Raw genomic sequence first — 21888 nt, forward strand, 5'->3', positions numbered from 1 at the left:
GTCCTCAAGGAGCCAGCTGACAGGAGGCTGGAAAATATCATAATAAGTATATACACACATACTGGTGTTATACTGCGACCAGCGATCGCCTCAGCCTGGATGTGCAGAGCTGGGGTGGCTTGGTCGGATTCCCTGACTAAAAATATTGATACCCTTGACAGGGACAGTATTTTATTGACTATAGAGCATTTAATAGGATGCATTTTCTATATATGCGAGATGCACAGAGGGATATTTGCACTCTGGCATCAAGAGTAAGTGCGATGTCCATATCTGCCAGAAGATGTTTATGGACACGACAGTGGTCAGGTGATGCAGATTCCAAACGGCACAAAGGTGTATTGCCGTATAAAGGAAGAGGAGTTATTTGGGGTCGGTCCATCGGACCTGGTGGCCACGGCAACTGCTGGAAAATCCACCGTTTTTACCCTAAGTCACATCTCTGCAGAAAAAGACACCGTCTTTTCAGCCTCAGTCCTTTCGTCCCTATAAGAGTCATATCTGCCCAGGGATAGAGGAAAGGGAAGAAGACTGCAGCAGGCAGCCCATTCCCAGGAACAGAAGCGTTCCACCGCTTCTGCCAAGCTCTCAGCATGACGCTGGGACCGTACAGGACCCCTGGATCCTACATGTAGTATCCCAGGGGTACAGATTGGAATGTCGAGACGTTTCCCCTTCGCAGGCTCCTGAAGTCTGGTTTACCAAGGTCTCCCTCCGACAAGGAGGCAGTATGGGAAACAATTCACAAGCTGTATTCCCAGCAGGTGATAATCAAATTACCCCTCCTACAACAAGAAAAGGGGTATTATTCCACATTATATTGTGGTACTGAAGCCAGAAGGCTAGGTGAGACCTATTCTAAATCTAAAAAAATTTGAACACTTACAAAGGTTCAAATCAAGATGGAGTCACTCAGAGCAGTGATAACGAACCAGGAAGAAGGGGACTATATAGTGTCCCGAGACATCAGGGATGCTTACCTCCATGTCCAAAATTTGCCCTTCTCACTAAGGGTACCTCAGGTTCGTGGTACAGAACTGTCACTATCAGTTTCAGACGCTGCCGTTTGGATTGTCCACGGCACCCCGGGTCTTTACCAAGGTAATGGCCGAAATGATGATTCTTCTTCGAAGAAAAGGCGTCTTAATTATCCCTTACTTGGACGATCTCCTGATAAGGGCAAAGTCCAGGGAACAGTTGGAGGTCGGAGTAGCACTATCTCGGATACTGCTACAACAGCACGGGTGGATTCTAAATATTCCAAAATCGCAGCTGATCCCGACGACAAGTCTGCTGTGCCTAGGGATGATTCTGGACACAGTCCAGAAAAAGGTGTTTCTCCCGGAAGAGAAAGCCAGGGAGTTATCCGAGCTAGTCAGGAACCTCCTAAAATCAGTGCATCATTGCACAAGGGTCCTGGTAAAGATGGTGACTTCCTACGAAGCAATTCCATTCGGCAGATTTCACGCAAGAATTTTTCAGTGGGATCTGCTGGACAAATGGTCCGGATCGCATCTTCAGATGCATCAGCGGATAACCCTATATCCAAGGACAAGGGTGTCTCTCCTGTGGTGGTTACAGAGTGCTCATCTTCTAGAGGGCCGCAGATTCGGCATTCAGGATTGGATGCTGGTGACCACGGAGGCCAGCCCGAGAGGCTGGGGAGCAGTCACACAAGGAAAAAATTTCCAGGGAGTGTGATCAAGTCTGGAGACTTTTCTCCACATAAATATACTGGAGCTAAGGGTAAATTTATAATACTCTAAGCTTAGCAAGACCTCTGCTTCAAGGTCAGCCGGTATTGATCCAGTGGGAAAAACATCACGGCAGTCGCCCACGTAAATAGACAGGGCGGCACAAGAAGCAGGAGGGCAATGGCAAAAACTGCAAGGACTTTTCGCTGGGCGGAAAATCATGTGATAGCACTGTCAGCAGTGTTTCATTCCGGGAATGGAAACTGGGAAGCAGACTTCCTCAGCAGGCACGACCTCCACCCGGCAGAGTGGAAACTTCATCGGGAAGTTTTCCACATGATTGTAAACCGTTGGGAAATACCAAAGGTGGACATGATGGCGTCCCGTCTGAACAAAAAACGGGACAGGTATTGCGCCAGGTTAAGAGACCCTCAGGCAATAGCTGTGGACGTTCTGGTAACACCATGGATGTACCAGTCGGTGTATGTGTTCCATCCTCTGCTTCTCATACCTAAGGTACTGAGACTTATAAGACGTAGAGGAGTAAGAACTATACTCATGGCTCCGGATTGGCCAAGAAGGACTTGGTACCCGGAACTTCAAGAGATGCTCACAGAGGACTTATGGCCTCTGCCGCTAAGAAGGGACTTGTTTCAGCAAGTACCATGTCTGTTCCAAGACTTACCGCAGCTGCGTTTGACGGCATGGTGGTGGAACGCCGGATCCTAAGGGAAAAAGGCATTCCGGAAGAGGTCATTCCTACCCTGGTCAAAGCCAGAAAGGAGGTGACCGCACAACATTATCACCACATGTGGCAAAAATATGTTGCGTGGTGTGAGGCCAGAAAGGCCCCACGAAGAAATTTCAACTCGGTCGATTCCTGCATTTCCTGCAAACAGGAGTGTCTATGGGCCTCAAATTAGGGTCCATTAAGGTTCAAATTTCGGCCCTGTCGATTTTCTTCCAGAAAGAAGTGGCTTCAGTTCCTGAAGTCCAGAAGTTTGTCAAGGGAGTATTGCATATACAACCCCCTTTTGTGCCTCCAGTGGCACTGTGGGATCTCAACGTAGTTCTGGGATTCCTCAAATCACATTGGTTTAAAACCAGTCAAATCTGTGGATTTGAAGCATCTCACATGAAAAGTGACCATGCTCTTGGCCCTGGCCTGGACCAGGCGAGTGTCAAATTGGTGGTTTTTTTCTCAAAAAAGCCCATATCTGGTTGTCCATTTGGACAGGGCAGAGCTGCGGACTCGTCCCCAGTTCTCTCCCTAAGGTGGTGTCAGTGTTTCACCTGAACCAGCTTATTTTGGTGCCTTGCGCCTACTAGGGACTTGGAGGACTCCAGGTTGCTAGATGTTGTCAGGGCCCTGTAAATATAGGTTCCAGGACGGCTGGAGTCAGGAAAACTGACTTGCTGTTATCCTGTATGCACCCAACAAACTGGGTGCTCTTGCTTCTAAGCAGACTATTGCTAGTTGGATGTGTAATACAATTCAGCTTGCACATTCTGTGGCAGGCCTGCCACAGCCAAAATATGTAAATGCCCATTCCACAAGGAAGGTGGGCTTATCTTGGGCGGCTGCCCGAGGGGTCTCGGCTTTACAACTTTGCCGAGCGGCTATTTAGTCAGGGGCAAACACGTTGGTAAAATCCTACAAATTTGATACCCTGGCTAAGGAGGACCTGGAGTTCTCTCATTCGGTGCTGCAGAGTCATCCGCACTCTCCCGCCCGTTTGGGAGCTTTGGTATTATCCCCATGGTCCTTTCAGGAACCCCAGCATCCACTAGGACGATAGAGAAAATAAGAATTTACTTACCGATAATTCTATTTCTCGGAGTCCGTAGTGGATGCTGGGCGCCCATCCCAAGTGCGGATTATCTGCAATACTTGTACATAGTTACAAAAATCGGGTTATTATTGTTGTGAGCCATCTTTTCAGAGGCTCCGCTGTTATCATACTGTTAACTGGGTTCAGATCACAGGTTGTACAGTGTGATTGGTGTGGCTGGTATGAGTCTTACCCGGGATTCAAAATCCTTCCTTATTGTGTACGCTCGTCCGGGCACAGTATCCTAACTGAGGCTTGGAGGAGGGTCATAGGGGGAGGAGCCAGTGCACACCACCTGATCCTAAAGCTTTACTTTTTGTGCCCTGTCTCCTGCGGAGCTGCTATTCCCCATGGTCCTTTCAGGAACCCCAGCATCCACTACGGACTCCGAGAAATAGAATTATCGGTAAGTAAATTCTTATTATCAGACACTGTGGGGAAGGGGGGGTTAGGCACCATCGGGGCGGGTTAGGCTGCGGGCAAGGAGGGCCCGGGATTAATTGTGGCAACCTTACCTAGTAGGTGTCGGAATCCTGAGCACTAGGATGCCACTGTCGGTATTCTGACTGCCGGCTTCCCAAGCGCCGGGATTCCGATGCCGTCCCGTATAATCATTGTGCGTGAATAAATAATATTAGGTGTATACGGCGACAGTAGATGTGATGACAGCCGGCACGGTGAATACAATATGTGTCAGATCACAGAATGATCCTATCAATATCGCTCACTTAACCTGCCACATGTGCAGCGTGACAGAGGAGTCGCAGCTTGTTGTCATAAGCGCTGCTCTGCAGACATCATCCAACGCTGGCGCCAATTCCTCCGAGCAGGGAGGAGGCACCAGAAGAGGGAAGAAATTGTAGATATCTAACAGCCAGTATTACAGATGGCGGGTGAGAGGCGCAGAAACAAATATGGAGGCACTGCACCTTCCCAGCATGCATTTCCAGTCCTCTCCCAATATGAGGCATTGTCCGGACGCCTGCTCTGGTGTATGGAAGTAACATTTGTAAATGAAACACTTTTCTGCAGCGGGGTACACTGTATTCCACAGGGAATAACATCGGGGTGTAGAGTAGGATATTGATCCAAGGCACCAACAGGCTAAAAGCTTTGACTGTTCCCAAGATGCATAGGGCTGCCTCCTCTATAACCCCGCCTCCGTACACAGGAGCTCAGTTTGTAAGTTGGTGCCTGCAAGCAGGTCACTAACAGGGAGGGCTGCTCCAGCAGCCCTATTGAAAAATAGAAGACTTCAAGGGCTGCAGCATAGGTATTGAATACTAGATGTCACTCTGACATCTCCTGCTGCAGCTCCATCACCTCCCCCAGCAGCGCTGTATACTCCCGCGCCCTGGTTGCCAGGTACTTACAGTGGAGGGCTCCGGTCTCCATCAGGGCGCACACACTCACCGCTGCTCTCGAGGATCGCGTGGCCGCACCAAGGGAGGAGGTAAGAGGGTCCCCCAGGTGGGACCCGCTGAAATCGCGATCCGGAGCGGTCTTTAGGAGACAGACCACGCGCGCTGGCGTGGACATTGTGGCCGTAGAGGGACCCCACTAGACCACCAGGGCAAGGGCACAGGTCGGATTTTACTAAAAATCCGTTTTAACAAGTCCCGCAGTACCCAGTGGTGAAGTCCAGCAAGGGGATAAGGCTCCGACCTTTAGCCCCTCCCCCAGCCCCAGGCACCATTTACTGCAAATGTTCCCACCCTGGAGCTGCTTCTCTCTGCCTCCCTCACTCCCTGTCAGCATTTGGGCGCCATTTCTCACATGCTGCGCTGATTCTAGGACTGCTGGGCTGTCTCCTCTGTTAAGCCGCCTGCATCCAGCGCTGTGCATTTACAGGACACTTAATTATTCTACATATCTTTAGACAGCGTTAGTGAAGCAAGAGTGCATACATTCAGGGTTATTTAGTACAAGTACCCTGTGATATACATCCAGTTTCATTGTGCATTGTTATATCTATATTACTATATAGCATTACTCTGTAGTCCAGTTACTTAGTATTGCTAGTCCAGTGCAGTTTTATTGTTTGTAACAATTACTGCATTGTACATGTGACTGATTGTGTGTGCCAGTAGCTGCTGTGTGATTTCTATTTAGTGTATCCCTCAGGTTTTGCTATCACTATATTTTATACCCTGAGGGGGACTACGTGCGTCAGGGTCCTATAGATATAGTGTTTCACAGGATATGCTCGTTTGGTATTTTCTCAGTGGAAGTTACCGTCACCGTATACCTCTTAAATCCCTTTTCTCTGACGTCCTAAGTGGATGCTGGGACTCCGTAAGGACCATGGGGAATAGCGGCTCCGCAGGAGACTGGGCACAACTATAAAGAAAGCTTTAGGTCTAACTGGTGTGCACTGGCTCCTCCCACTATGACCCTCCTCCAGACTTCAGTTAGAATCTTGTGCCCGGCTGAGCTGGATGCACACTAGGGGCTCTCCTGAGCTCCTAGAAAGAAAGTATATTTTAGGTTTTTTATTTTACAGTGAGATCTGCTGGCAACAGACTCACTGCAGCGAGGGACTAAGGGGAGAAGAAGCGAACCTACCTAACTGGTGGTAGCTTGGGCTTCTTAGGCTACTGGACACCATTAGCTCCAGAGGGATCGAACACAGGACCCGACCTCGATCGTTCGGTCCCGGAGCCGCGCCGCCGGCCCCCTTACAGAGCCAGAAGCAAGAAGTGTTCCGGAAAATCGGCGGCAGAAGACTTCTGTCTTCAACAAGGTAGCGCACAGCACTGCAGCTGTGCGCCATTGCTCCTCATGCACACCTCACACTCCGGTCACTGATGGGTGCAGGGCGCTGGGGGGGGGCGCCCTGAGGTCAATATAATACACCTTGGCTGGCAAATCTACACCATATATAGTCAGGAAGGCTATATATGTGTAAAAATACCCCTGCCAGAATTCCAGAAAAAGCGGGAGATGTCCGCCGGAAAAGGGGCGGGGCCATCTCCCTCAGCACACTGGCGCCATTTTTCCCTCACAGCTCCGCTGGAAGGACGCTCCCTGGCTCTCCCCTGCAGTGTCAAGCTACATAAGGGTAAAAAAGAGAGGGGGGGCACTAAATTTAGGCGCAGTATATATATAATATAAGCAGCTATAAGGGAAAAAACACTCATTTATAGTGGGATCCCTGTGTTATATAGCGCTCTGGTGTGTGCTGGCATACTCTCTCTCTGTCTCCCCAAAGGGCTTTGTGGGGTCCTGTCCTCTGTCAGAGCATTCCCTGTGTGTATGCGGTGTGTCGGTACGGCTGTGTCGACATGTTTGATGAGGAGGCTTATGTGGAGGCGGAGCAGATGCCGATAAATGTGATGTCACCCCCTGCGGGGTCGACACCTGAGTGGATGGTTCTGTGGAAGGAATTACGCGACAGTGTCGACTCCTTGCATAAAAGGTTTGACGACATACCAAATATGGGACAGCCGGCTTCTCAGCCTGTGCCTGCCCAGGCGTCTCAAAAGCCATCAGGGGCTCTAAAACACCCGCTACCTCAGATGGCAGACACAGATGTCGACACGGATACTGAATCCAGTGTCGACGACGATGAGACTAATGTATCTTCCAATAGGGCCACACGTTATATGATTGAGGCAATGAAAAATGTGTTGCATATTTCTGATGTTACCCCGGGTACCACAAAAAAGGGTATTATGTTTGGAGAGAAAGAACTACCAGTTGTTTTTCCTCCATCTGAGGAATTAAATGAAGTGTGTGAAGAAGCGTGGGCTTCCCCCGATAAGAAACTGGTAATTTCTAAGAGGTTACTAATGGCGTACCCTTTCCCGCCAGAGGATAGGTCACGTTGGGAAACATCCCCTAGGGTGGATAAAGCGCTCACACGCTTGTCAAAGAAGGTGGCACTACCGTCTCCGGATACGGCCGCCCTGACGGAATCTGCTGATAGAAAGCAGGAGGCTATCCTGAAGTCTATATATACACACACAGGTGTTATACTGAGACCAGCTATTGCTTCAGCATGGATGTGCAGTGCTGCAGCTGCGTGGTCAGATTCCCTGTCGGAAAGTATTGATACCCTAGACAGGGACACTATATTGCTAACCGTAGAGCATATTAAAGACGCACTCTTATACATGAGGGATGCACAGAGGGATCTTTGTCGGCTGGCATCTAAAATAAGTGCAATGTCCATTTCTGCCAGGAGAGGGTTATGGACTCGGCAGTGGACAGGAGATGCAGATTCTAAAAGGCACATGGAAGTTTTGCCTTATAAGGGTGAGGAGTTGTTCGGGGATGGTCTCTCGGACCTCGTTTCCACAGCAACAGCTGGGAAGTCTACATTTTTACCCCATGTTCCCTCACAGCCAAAGAAAGCACCGTATTATCAGGTACAGTCCTTTCGGCCCAATAAGGGCAAGCAGGTTAAAGGCGCGTCCTTTCTGCCCAGAGGCAGAGGTAGAGGGAAAAAGCTGCAGCATACAGCCAGTTCCCAGGAGCAAAAGTCCTCCCCCGCTTCCTCTAAGTCCACAGCATGACGCTGGGGCTCTACAGGCGGAGCCAGGTACGGTGGGGGCCCGTCTCAAAAATTTCAGCGATCAGTGGGCTCGCTCACGGGTGGATCCCTGGATCTTTCAAGTAGTATCTCAGGGGTACAAGCTGGAATTCGAGACGTCTCCCCCCCGCCGTTTCCTCAAATCTGCCTTGCCAACAACTCCCTCAGGCAGGGAGGCAGTGTTAGAGGCAATTCACAAGCTGTATTCCCAGCAGGTGATAGTAAAGGTGCCCCTACTTCAACAAGGAAGGGGTTACTATTCCACAATGTTTGTGGTACCGAAACCGGACGGTTCGGTGAGACCCATTTTAAATTTGAAATCCTTGAACACGTATATAAAAAAATTCAAGTTCAAGATGGAATCGCTCAGGGCGGTTATTGCAAGCCTGGACGAGGGGGATTACATGGTATCACTGGACATCAAGGATGCTTACCTGCATGTCCCCATTTACCATCCTCACCAGGAGTACCTCAGATTTGTGGTACAGGATTGTCATTACCAATTCCAGACGTTGCCGTTCGATCTATCCACGGCTCCGAGGGTCTTTACCAAGGTAATGGCCGAAATTATGATACTCCTTCGAAAGAAGGGTGTTTTAATTATCCCGTACTTGGACGATCTCCTGATAAAGGCGAGGTCCAGGGAGCAGTTGTTGGTCGGGGTAGCACTATCTCGGGAGGTGCTACACCAGCACGGCTGGATTCTAAATATTCCAAAGTCACAGCTGGTCCCTACGACACGTCTACTGTTCCTGGGGATGGTTCTGGACACAGAACAGAAAAAAGTGTTTCTCCCGGAGGAGAAGGCCAAGGAGCTGTCATCTCTAATCAGAGGCCTCCTAAAACCAAAACAGGTGTCGGTGCATCACTGCACGCGGATCCTGGGAAAGATGGTAGCTTCCTACGAAGCAATTCCATTCGGCAGGTTCCATGCAAGAACCTTTCAGTGGGACCTGTTGGACCAGTGGTCCGGATCGCATCTTCAGATGCATCGGCTGATAACCCTGTCTTCAAGGACCAGGGTGTCTCTGCTGTGGTGGCTGCAGGGTGCTCATCTTCAAGAGGGCCGCAGATTCGGCATACAGGACTGGGTCCTGGTGACCACGGATGCCAGCCTTCGAGGCTGGGGGGCAGTCACACAGGGAAGAAACTTCCAAGGACTATGGTCAAGTCAGGAGCCTTCCCTGCACATAAATATTCTAGAGCTGAGGGCCATTTACAATGCCCTAAGTCAGGCAAAACCCCTGCTTCAAAACCAGCCGGTACTGATCCAGTCAGACAACATCACGGCGGTCGCCCATGTAAACCGACAGGGCGGCACGAGAAGCAGGACGGCGATGGCAGAAGCCACAAGGATTCTCCGATGGGCGGAAAATCACGTGTTAGCACTGTCAGCAGTGTTCATTCCGGGAGTGGACAACTGGGAAGCAGACTTCCTCAGCAGGCACGACCTCCACCCGGGAGAGTGGGGACTTCATCCAGAAGTCTTCCAACTGATTGTAAACCGTTGGGAAAGGCCACAGGTGGACATGATGGCGTCCCGCCTAAACAAAAAGCTAGAAAGATATTGCGCCAGGTCAAGAGACCCGCAGGCGATAGCTGTGGACGCTCTAGTGACACCGTGGGTGTACCGGTCAGTTTATGTGTTCCCTCCTCTTCCTCTCATACCAAAGGTACTGAGGATAATAAGGAGAAGAGGAGTAAGAACTATACTCATTGTTCCGGATTGGCCAAGAAGAGCTTGGTACCCGGAACCTCAAGAAATGATGTCAGAGGACCCATGGCCTCTGCCGCTCAGACAGGACCTGCTGCAGCAGGGGCCCTGTCTGTTCCAAGACTTACCGCGGCTGCGTTTGACCACCGGATCCTGAAGGAAAAGGGCATTCCGGAGGAAGTCATTCCTACGCTGATTAAAGCTAGGAAAGAAGTAACCGCAAACCATTATCACCGCATATGGCGAAAATATGTTGCGTGGTGTGAGGCCAGGAAGGCCCCAACGGAGGAATTTCAGCTGGGCCATTTCCTGCACTTCCTACAGTCAGGGGTGACTATGGGCCTAAAATTGGGTTCCATTAAGGTCCAGATTTCGGCTCTATCGATTTTCTTCCAGAGAGAACTGGCTTCACTACCTGAAGTTCAGACTTTTGTTAAGGGAGTGCTGCATATTCAGCCCCCTTTTGTGCCTCCAGTGGCACCTTGGGATCTCAACGTGGTGTTGGATTTCCTAAAGTCACATTGGTTTGAGCCACTTAAAACCGTGGAATTGAAATATCTCACGTGGAAAGTGGTCATGTTGTTGGCCTTGGCTTCGGCCAGGCGTGTATCAGAATTGGCGGCTTTGTCATGTAAAAGCCCTTATCTGATTTTCCATATGGATAGGGCAGAATTGAGGACTCGTCCCCAGTTTCTTCCTAAAGTGGTATCAGCTTTTCATCTGAACCAACCTATCGTGGTGCCTGCGGCTACTACAGACTTGGAGGCTTCCAAGTTGTTGGACGTAGTCAGGGCCCTGAAAATCTATGTTTCCAGGACAGCTGGAGTCAGAAAGACTGACTCGCTATTTATCCTGTATGCGCCCAACAAGTTGGGTGCACCTGCTTCAAAGCAGACTATTGCTCGCTGGATCTGTAGTACGATTCAGCTTGCTCATTCTGTGGCTGGACTGCCGCATCCTAAATCAGTAAAAGCCCATTCCACGAGGAAGGTGGGCTCTTCTTGGGCGGCTGCCCGAGGGGTCTCGGCTTTACAACTTTGCCGAGCAGCTACTTGGTCGAGGTCAAACACATTTGCTAAATTCTACAAGTTTGACACCCTGGCTGAGGAGGACCTAGAGTTTGCCCATTCGATGCTGCAGAGTCATCCGCACTCTCCCGCCCGTTTGGGAGCTTTGGTATAATCCCCATGGTCCTTACGGAGTCCCAGCATCCACTTAGGACGTCAGAGAAAATAAGAATTTACTCACCGGTAATTCTATTTCTCGTAGTCTGTAGTGGATGCTGGGCGCCCATCCCAAGTGCGGATTGTCTGCAATACTTGTATATAGTTATTGTTTAACTAAAGGGTTATTGTTGAGCCATCTGTTGAGAGGCTCAGTTGTTGTCATACTGTTAACTGGGTATAGTATCACGAGTTATACGGTGTGATTGGTGTGGCTGGTATGAGTCTTACCCGGGATTCAAAATCCTTCCTTATTGTGTCAGCTCTTCCGGGCACAGTATCCTAACTGAAGTCTGGAGGAGGGTCATAGTGGGAGGAGCCAGTGCACACCAGTTAGACCTAAAGCTTTCTTTATAGTTGTGCCCAGTCTCCTGCGGAGCCGCTATTCCCCATGGTCCTTACGGAGTCCCAGCATCCACTACGGACTACGAGAAATAGAATTACCGGTGAGTAAATTCTTATTTTTTTTGTGTGTTCTGCTTGCAGCCACACTGTAAAGCGTTTATTTGCCAGGTATTCTGTCTGCTCTTATTGTACTTTTGGTCACCCTTAGGATATGTTTCCAAGTAATGTCTGCTAGACAGGATGAGGTCTCCGGGGCTGATCCTGCACCAGGCAATGCTGACGCCATGGAGGGTCATGAGAAAATTATAGCAGCAGAGGGGTCTCTGCACCCCTGGGTCAGTCGGCAGCACCAGGGGCAGATCAAGTCCCACCGTGGGCTACCTTTACTACTTTACTGACTACGCTGGTAACTAGACTTACGCCCCCTATGGGACCTCCTGTGCCATTACAGCCACATATTGTCCCTGCAGTTAATCCGCCGTGGGTGGATACTCTGTCTTCTCAGTTACAGCAATTAAACCAGACTCTGGTTAAACAAAAAGCTAACCCTCGCCCGCCTAAGACCAAGGGGTCCTCTAAACGGGCCATTACCTCATCACAATCCGCACATGTCCCGGATACTACTTCTGATGAAGATGGCGCTTACACTGAACCCACTGATACTGATCCAGATACTTCAGATGGGGAAACCCTGACACAAGTGGATGTTCCTGACCTCTTGGAGGCCATGAGGCTCATTCTTCAAATTGAGGATGATGAGGAGCCACCTACTACCTCTAAGAAACCAGATAAGTTTAAACGTCAGAAGGAGACTAAATTGCTTCTGCCCCATTCTGGCCACCTGGTTGACATACGTCAGAAATCCTGGGAATCTCCAGGTACGAACTTTTCACTGTCTAAAAAGATGCTGGCTCGTTATCCCCTCGCCGCAGAGATCAGTAAGAATTGGGAAATTCTCACAGGTTGCACTCCTGGTGCTGTCCTCGGCTCTGCCTGTCACTACCGTCACCTCCCTGAAGGAACCGACGGATAAACGTGTGGAGGGTTGCTTCAAGTCCATTTACACTCTTGCTGGGGCTGTGCATAGACCCACTATAGCAGCTGCCTGGGCAGCGAAAGCTATTGAAGCCTGGGTTCAGGAACTCCTTTCTAATTTCTGTGATAATGCTAGACAGTGTCTTTCATATATCATTACAGACTCTCATTACATTCAGGAGGCGGCTTCTGATGCAGGTGTCCTGGCGGCCAAGGCGTCTACTACGTCCATTCTGGCTCACAGGATTCTCTGGTTGCGGTCCTGGTTTGTTGACCTGGACTCTAAAAAGACCTTGGAGGTGATACCCTTTAAGGGGGGCATACTTTTTGGGGAAGACCTCAACAAGATTGTTGCTGATTTAGCGTCAGCTAAGACTGCTTGTCTACCTAGTACTACTCCTTCAGCTCCGAAGGATAAGAGTACTTCCTTTCGTTCCTTTCGGCCTCCAGGTAAAGAAAGGGGTCAGGCATACCCGAACAAGTCACGCTCTTCCAAATCTATCAAGCCCAAACCAAAACTTGCCTGTGCTGCCCGTCAGCCTGCTTCCAAAATCTGCCGCATGACGGAGCGGACCTCCGCCTGGGGGATCCCAGGGTAGGAGGCCGACTTCTACGGTTTGCTCAGGTGTGGTTAAAGACCACTTCGGATGCCTGGGTAAGGGAAGTCGTCACTCAAGGTTACGCCATCTCTTTCAAGAAACGTCCCCCGCCTCGGTTTTGCTCAACAAACATCCCTTCGGATCAGGTCAAAGCAAAGACGCTCCATCTGGTGGTGCAATCTCTTCTGGATACAGGAGTGATAGCGCTGGTGGCTCTGGCTCAGAGAGGCAGGGGGTACTATTCCACGCTGTTTCTAGTCCCGAAATCGAATGGGTCCTGCCAGCCCATTCTCATCCTCAAGTCTTTGAACAAATTTGTGAAGGTTTCCAAGTTCCGTATGGAAACTCTTCGTTCTATTGTTCTGGCTTTGGAATCCATGGACTATATGGTATCACTGGGACATACAGGATGCTTACCTGCATATCCCCATTGCCATTTTGCATCAGCAGTACCTGCGGTTTGCTATTGGCAACCTACATTACCAATTTCAGGCCTTACCTTTTGGTCTGACCACGGCTCCATGAATCTTCACCGAGGTCATGGCGGTTATGTCAGCGCTACTTCACCGTCAGGGCATCAGGATCCTACCGTATTTGGACGATCTGTTGATCCTGGCAACCTCACCAGAAGTTTTCTTTCATCATCTGGAACTGATGGTCCAATTCCTACAAGCCCACAGGTGGCTCATCAACTGGAAGAAATCCTCCATGGTCCCGGCTCAGAGCATGCTGGACCTGGGAGCGTTGTTGGACACACACAAACAGCGGTTGTTTTGGTCTCCGGACAAGGTCCTGAAACTTCAGGACAAAATAAGACACTTCATATCTCACCCACGTGTGTCGATACACTCGGAGATGTAAGTACTGGGCCTCATGGTGTCGGCTTTCGACATGGTAGAGTATGCTCAATTTCACTCTTGCCCTCTCCAGAAGTTGATTCTCTCCAAATGGGACGGCTTGCCTCACCGGATCAGGACTCGCATGATCTCCCTGACTCCGGAGGTGCACCTGTCTCTGTCCTGGTGGCTCCAGGATCACCGATTGAGCAGGGGCCGTCCCTTCTGGATCTCCAACTGGGTCCTGCTGACGACGGATGCCAGTCTGAGGGGTTGGGGCGTGGTATTGGAGCAACACTCTCTCCAGGGTGGGTGGACCAGGGAGGAGTCTATCCTCCCGATAAACATTCTGGAACTGCGGGCAGTGTTCAATGCACTGACACTAGCCCTGCCTTGGATACAGAACAGGCCTGTTCAAGTACAGTCAGACAGCACCACTACAGTGGCGTACATAAATCATCAAGACGGCACTCGACGCCGCATGGCAATGAGGGAAGTGTCAAGGATACTTCAGTGGGCAGAACGTCATCTGCCAGCCATATCTGCAGTGTTCATTCCGGGGGTCCTCAACTGGGAAGCGGACTTCCTCAGTCGCCAGGACGTACATGCCGGAGAGTGGAGCCTTCATCCAGAAGTATTTCAACTCCTCGTGGACAAGTGGGGCCTACCAGTTGTAGACCTGATGGTGTCTCGACACAATCACAGGGTTACGGTCTTCGGAGCAAGGACAAGGGATCCTCAAGCAGCATTCGTGGACGTCCTGGTAATTCCATGGAATTTTTCGCCTGCCGTACGTGTTACCTCTGGTGTCACTCCTGCCCAGGGTAATAAGGAAGTTAAAGCAAGAAGGAGGAATCCTACTTCTAATCGCTCCAGCGTGGCCCAGATGGCATTGGTTCTCAGACCTACAGGGTCTCTCGCTAGAGCATCCTCTTCTACTTCCGCAACGCCCAGACCTCCTTGTTCAGGGCCCTTGTGTCTACCAGGATTTGGCCCGACTGGCTTTGACGGCGTGGCTCTTGAACTTCCGTCCTAAGGGCCAAAGGATTTTCTGAGGCGGTCATCAAACTATGTTGAAAGCCTGTAAACCGGCTTCGGCTCGGATTTATTATAGGGTCTGGAATTCTTATTTCACCTGGTGAGTGTGTGGTGTATGTGGCTACTAACTATTGTCGTCTCTTTACTACCTGCTACTGCATTGGACTGGTTAACAAAACTGAGCTCCTGTGCACGGAGGCGGGGTTATAGAGGAGGCAGCGCTATGCATCTTGGGAACAGTCAAAGCTTTTAGCCTGTTGGTGCCTCGGATCAAGATCCTACTCTACACCCCGATGTTATTCCCTTTGGAATCCAGTGTACCTCGCAGAAAGTGATTTAACAAAGGTAAGTTTTTACCATAAATCTCCTTTTCTTTCCCCCTTCAGTGTGGGCACACGCACCTCTCTCTCTTTCCCGCACTGTTTATTACCAGACGCACAGTCTAGCTGTATTAGTTGTAGCTGGAGAGTACAGTAAATCATTGTTCTGACACGTCTGTCTGACACATGTGTGGGGCTGTCACCTGCCCGAAACGTTTTCTCGTTACTTTCCATTCACTTTCATCCATTCTTCCGGCTGATTACTGACGTGACCGGAAAGGGCCTTAGATCTGCACACAGATACAGATTACCTCGGGAAGCATCTAGTAGCCCACACACCTGGAGGAGGCACGTCTGCATGAGAATGCCTATTCGTTCAGTAGGAACCTCGTGCCTCGGCATGTCAGCGTTTCCTGGCGAATTTAAGAACAAATTCAAATGAAGAAATTGATAATATAAATAAAATTTTAAGCAAAAAATTCCGTATTTTGTTCTGCGCCTTAATCCAGCCAGGAACATAGAGTGTAGTCCTGACTCCAGGTGAGTGCTCCTTGGGCCCAGTTACTGGGGTGACTCCTGGCACTAGTTTACCTGATGTAGTGTTGGGTGCTCTTCTCCTGCGCCTAATCCAGCCAGGAACATAGTCCTGACTCCAGGTGAGTCCTTGGGTCCCGGTTACATGATGTAGTGTTGGGTGCTCTTCTCCTGCGCCCTAAAGTCCTTGGGTTCCGGTTACATGATGTAGTGTTGGGTGCTCTCTGCTGTAATGGTGTAACGTTACAATGTATCACACCGAGCTTGGTGATGGTCATGGCCCATTCAGCATGTACTGTACAGTCCTCCTCATGGGCCGCTGATCCTGATTTCAGACTTCCGTAGTCTCCATGCAGATTGTATTTGTAATGTGTAACCTAGCTGTTCCCTCTCGTCCCTCTTTCAGAGTCTGATTCTCCACCAGCAGGGACGCTACAGCCTGGCAGAGAAGATCCTGAGAGATGCCGTGCAGGTGAACTCCACAGCGCACGAAGTCTGGAACAGTCTTGGGGAGGTTCTACAAACCCAGGGAAACGATGACGCGGCCACAGAGTGTTTTCTGACCGCCCTGGAGCTGGAGGCCAGCAGCCCCATTGTCCCATTCACCATAATCCCCAGGGTTCTGTGATGGGGGAGTGAAAGTAGGGACCAGAGACAAACCACAGGGGGGGCATGTGCGTGCCAATAAGTCATCGCAGCAGTTGCTCTGTATATCTTAATGTAATACAGTTATAATCCACCAGTCGCTGGCCGTAAGAAGAGACTGCGCTCCATTGAAACTTATATTATTACTTTGTCTAAAACTTGTAAGTGTGTGGGCGAGTGACCCGTGTTCTAGCCCAGCGGCTTCCCGCCCTGTATAATAGCATTAAGTAGAAGACTGCTGACACAAGCAATGCCCGGTTATACCCTGTACAGCTAGCACAGCATATTCCTCTCACCCTGGAGCATTGTGATGTCATAGATATGATTTATATCCCACCTTGCTGGACAGGGATGTATCTGTAGTGATGGCCAGGCACTGCTGTGTGTCATCTGAAAGGCAATGTGATCAGTGGGTAAATGGCCTGCGTGTTCCATCATACACGGCCCCAGTTGATAGCATGTCCAATTTGGCCATATAGTCCTACTGTACCTCAATGTATGCATGAGCCTCTTCTGTACATTCATGCTTTACACCCGATCTGACACTAACCCAGCAAGTCGCTACTCACCATTGATGGTAGAACCAGCAGTACCCTGCAGTCCGTGGCTCGGCAAATACCTACAAGGCAGCCACAGATCAGTAGGCGGGTAGCACTTGTACGCAGTTTAGGTCAGTCAAGACATGGTAAACCCTCGTGGCTGACAGTACATGCGGTCAGTGCAGCCTTGGTTACATGCGTCGTCTTATACGTGCACCAACGTAAATCTGGCAAGGGTTACTTTGCTGCGCTATTATCCATTCCTGAATGCCTTGCACCTGGCAGTCCACACACCAAGAGGTTGCCGAAGGCTGACATTGTGCCTCAACATGGTTTGTAGCACCTATTAACCTGCAATGTTGTATCGCAGAGATGCCTCCACTGTGTGTCGGAGCCTGGGGCACTATAAGACAGGCCTGGCCAACCTGTGGCTCTCCAGCTGTTGTAAAACTACAAGTCCCATCATGCTTTGCCACAGTTTTGCTATTAAGGAATGTTAAAACCGTGGCAGGGCATGCTGGGATGTGTAGTTTCACAACATCTGGAGAGCCACAGGTTGGCCAGGCCTGCTATAAGAGAAGACCTGGGTCTGAGCATGTAGGAATAAAGTCCAGAAGATATATTGTACCGACATTTTCTCATTCCCTTTGTTCCGCGTCAGGTGGGCAGAGATTACATAAAGCACCCTGGCTTCATGTTTAGCTTCATGTTATCCTGGTCTGCGTTGTTGGATGACATTGCATGGAGGCACCGCATGATGTCACGGACAGATTTATATGCAGCCAAATTCACCCTGTGCCAAAACAATGAACCTGTCCTCCAACAGAGCAGGATGATGACAGGATACGTTGTATCAACCTGATTGATGGACCAGGAGGTAGAGGTGAGGAGGCTTTAGAGTCAGCCTGTAAATGATCCAACAACCAGCCCCCCCCCCCCCCATCTTCATATCATATAATCGCCATCTGCCCGACAGGACGCTCCTCTCTCCAGCCCACAATTGCAGAGATCGTGTATTTTTATAATGACGAAAGGGATTTGGAAATGTAACTCTCTCCTGACCCTTCTCATTGTGTCATGGTGCCACCTGGGAAGAACAGGGTTACTTAAGGATGTTCCTATATGTGGGTGTACACATACTTACAGTACCTGACACAAGATATATATATTTTGCAATGAATGCCTGTTACAAGACCGTGTAGGAATATTGTTATATTTAAGTTCGTGAGTTTTTTTTTTGTTTTTTTTTAATGTGAATTCAGAGATTATTTATCAATGACAATATGTAAAAACACAAGCTATGGTGGGACATTCCTCATGTGTTATATGAATATGTGCTATTTACATGCCGATGTCAATAAAACGATTTTTAAAAGAATCGTTTACCTGTATAATGGAGTCATAAATATATGTGAGTACAGAAAGGCTTTCCGCACATTCTGTAATATTGCCTGCTACAAGCAGTAATGGAATGGCGTATTTATCATCTCTGCAGGCTCCTGTAAACCGGGAATGACCAGCCTCATCCGGTACGTAGCTGGGAGAACATTCGTATTATCAGAGATACACCATGCAATTATAGGACATTACCTCTCCCTAATAAATGATATGTATTTATAGCTTTCTACAATTAAGAAAGAAAAGCATTAGGCACATATGCAATACACAGTAAGCACAGTGCGAATGTATCTGATAAAACAGCTCTAAATAGTATTATTATTACATTTTATTTATAAGGCGACACAAGTGTTTCGCAGCGCCGTACATACGGCACAGATTAGAACAATACAGTGTACATAGAACTTAACACTACAGTAACTGAAAAACTAAAACAGCGCGGGTAACAATTATCACCACAATTCTCAGTACACAATACAGCTGAGATGTCTGGAAGCAAAGGAGTGATCGGCGTACTACTAGGGCGGCCGGCCATTGGAACTGTGATAAATACTAAATACATGCGGGTGAAGCCGTAGGTAGATACTCATAAGTAATATAAATGGTGTGATCTCTGTTCTGCGCACACAGTAATATCCATCGGAGCCATCCAAAACTCTGCAACCTTTCCCTTGTTCATATTATCACTAAATAGTGTCAGCTATGATAAATACATGAGAAAACAAACACAAATACCAACAAGACACAACATAAACGAGGATTGACTTATGTCTGTCTTCCCATATTTCATATATACGGGCTTCATCCATGTTGTTTGTGGGGGTTCAGCTCCTTCTGTACAATGGACAGTTCCCCTAAAGTCTTGTTAAGCAAGACTGGAAAGACCAAGAAAGATTAAGATATTGTGGAACGATTTGTAGTCTCCAAGGCATATATAAGAAGTGTGTTAGACCTGGCTCATGGTCACATAACTGCAGGTCACCTAGGGTTAGAAAAAAAAACAATTTTACAAAGGTTTTTCTGGCCTGGGGTCCATAAAGAGGCATCTGAATATTGTGCATCATGCCCTGAATGCCCGTATCATGCTCCAAGGCCACATTTTAAAACTCTGCTTGTCCCGTTACCCATTATTGAGGTTCCAGTTGAGAGAATAGTTATGGATGTGGTTGGGCCTGGGGCCATCAATATATTTTGGTGATAATGGATGACGCTACCAGATAGCCAGAAGCGATACCATTGCACAGTACATCAACAAAGACCATTGCTAGAGGACTAGTACATGTCTTCAGCAGAATGAGAATACCTAAGGCAATCCTGACTGATCAGCGTACCCCATTTATGTATAAAATCATGAAAGAATTATGCCGCCTGTTTACAATGACTCCGGAAACCTCCGTGTATCACCCCCAGGCTGGTGGCTTAGTGAAGATTTAGTGAGATTTAACCAAACTTTAAAACATGCTGTGATGGATAAAGATGGAAGAGATTGGTATTATTTGCTACCTTATGTATTGCTGGCCCTTATAGAGGTTCCCCAATCCTCCATGGTTTTACACCTTTTCATTTGTTGTATGGAAGACACCCAAGGAGATTACTGGACATTGGCAAAGAGACATTGGAAGGTCAATCCAGTCCTTATGAAACTGTTATTGAGCATATTTCTCGGATGCAGGAAGGAATGGCTGCAGTGGTGCCGATAGAGAGAGAACTTGGAACAGGCACAGCAGAAGGTGTACAATCGTAATGCCCAATTGTGCGTCTGCTCCTGGGGACAGAGTGCTTGTTTTGGATCCCACAGTAGAAAGTAAACTTTTGACAAAGTGGCAAGGACTCTTTGAAATTCTAGGAAAACTGAGGGAGGTTAATTATACAGTGTACCAGCCCGGGAAAAGGAAGCCAGAACAGATCTATCATGTAAATCTTGTAAAACCTTGGAAGAATAGAGCAGCTGTGTTAGCCATCCCAGTCCCTCCAGTAAACACAGTTCCTAGAGTAACAATAGCTAAAACCATCTCAAATGTTCAACAGCAGGAGGCGAAAGAATTTCTTGTAAGAAATACAGTTTTGTTTTCAGACATACCAGCTAAAACAACATGGCTTATGGATAACCTGAAGCCCTATAGCATACCGAAAGCCCAACGGGAGTTAGTGTCTGATTAAATGTATAAAATGTTGGCGTTGGATGTAATTTGAGTCACATTGTGCTTATTCTGAAACCTGATGGGAGTTTGCGCTTCTGCAATGATTTACGTAAGTTGAATAAAGTGTTTAAGTTTGATGCCTACCCAGTGCCAACATGAACTTATTGAAAGACTAGGACCAGCAAGGTACTTAAACCACACTAGACTTAACCAAAGGGTATTGGCAAGTGCCATTAACAGAGGATGCCAAAGAAAATACAGCTTTCTCTGCACCAGTAGGGTTGTTCCATTTGGGTTACATGGGGCACCCGCCACCTTTCAAAGTATGATGGGTATAATTCTAAGGCCCCATTGACAGTATGCTTCTGCTTCTCTAGATTATGTAGCCCTCTATAGTCCTGACTGGCATTCTCAAACAGGGTGCAAGCAGTTTTGGACTCCATCTGTAAGGCAGGATTGACAGCCAACCCCCAAAAATGTTTAAAGATGGAAGAAGTAAAGAAGTAAACTATGGGTGCTCCTCTGGTAACACCAAGACCCATGGATCAATATTTACTTACATTAACACATCTCAAATTTACATCTCTATAGATTTACCAAATTATTATCAATCACATTTACAACCGTGAAAATCAGAAACTCCCGTGCGAGGAACAGCTTTTCTGGATTCTCCTGGTGGTACTGGGAAGACCTCCCTCATCAGCTTGCTCAAAGCAAAGGTAAGGAGTGATCGTGGCATCACCTTGGCTGTCACATCACTGCTATGCTCTTGGAGGGAGGCATGACGGCCTTCAAGCTGCGCCTCAACCTCATCCATGAAGAAAAAAGCCCCGTGCAAAACACAGCAACATGACCCCAGTGCTGCAGAGCTGAAAGTTCATTGTCTGTGACGAGAGTGCCATGGTGCACAAAGGGGGTTTTGAGGCACTAAGCAGAACCTTCAAAGACATCATGGGCAGTGATGAAGTGATGGGGGTGTCACCGTACTGCCAGCTGGAGACTTCTGGCAGACTCTGACAGTAGTGCCGAGGGAAAATAGAGCTGGCAAAGTTAAGGCATGCGACAGGGTGTTATATCTGTGGCCCCTCATATGGAAACTCACAGGAAGAACATGAGGGTCCATTTAAGGGGTGATGTCTCTACTGGGCAATTCTCCAAACTCTTACTCAAAATAGGGAATGGAGAGTATCCCAAGTCCGAAGTACGGCTGACCATCCCTGCAGGCCAAGGCTCAGTGGTGACAACACTAGCAGACCTCACGGCCAGGATATACCCTGACATCGCCGCTATCAAAATGAAGTCCATGGACTGTCATTCTGGCCCCCAAAAAATACAAAGCTACCATCAGAGATCACAATCTACTCTAGAAATGGAGTACATGTCTATGGACTCGGTGATGCAAATAGAGTTCCTCAAAACCCTCAAGCCTCCTGGCCTCCCAGCCCACAAGCTTTGCCTCGA

At 48.6% G+C, this 21888-nt stretch overlaps 1 protein-coding gene across 2 annotated transcripts in view; it reads left to right on the top strand.

The window, feature by feature from the left end:
* TTC7B (tetratricopeptide repeat domain 7B) overlaps window positions 1-18266 on the top strand; it is a 144478-nt gene extending 126212 nt beyond the window's left edge. For both annotated transcript variants that reach the window (XM_063948600.1, XM_063948601.1), the window contains one exon: window positions 16111-18266. In XM_063948600.1, the coding sequence (XP_063804670.1) occupies window positions 16111-16332 (222 nt within the window). In that variant the 3' untranslated portion in view covers window positions 16333-18266. The remainder of the gene's footprint in view (window positions 1-16110) is intronic.
* Window positions 18267-21888: the final 3622 nt, after the last annotated feature.

The sequence above is a fragment of the Pseudophryne corroboree genome, chromosome 12 (genome assembly GCF_028390025.1).
Source record: "Pseudophryne corroboree isolate aPseCor3 chromosome 12, aPseCor3.hap2, whole genome shotgun sequence".
NCBI lineage: Eukaryota > Metazoa > Chordata > Amphibia > Anura > Myobatrachidae > Pseudophryne > Pseudophryne corroboree.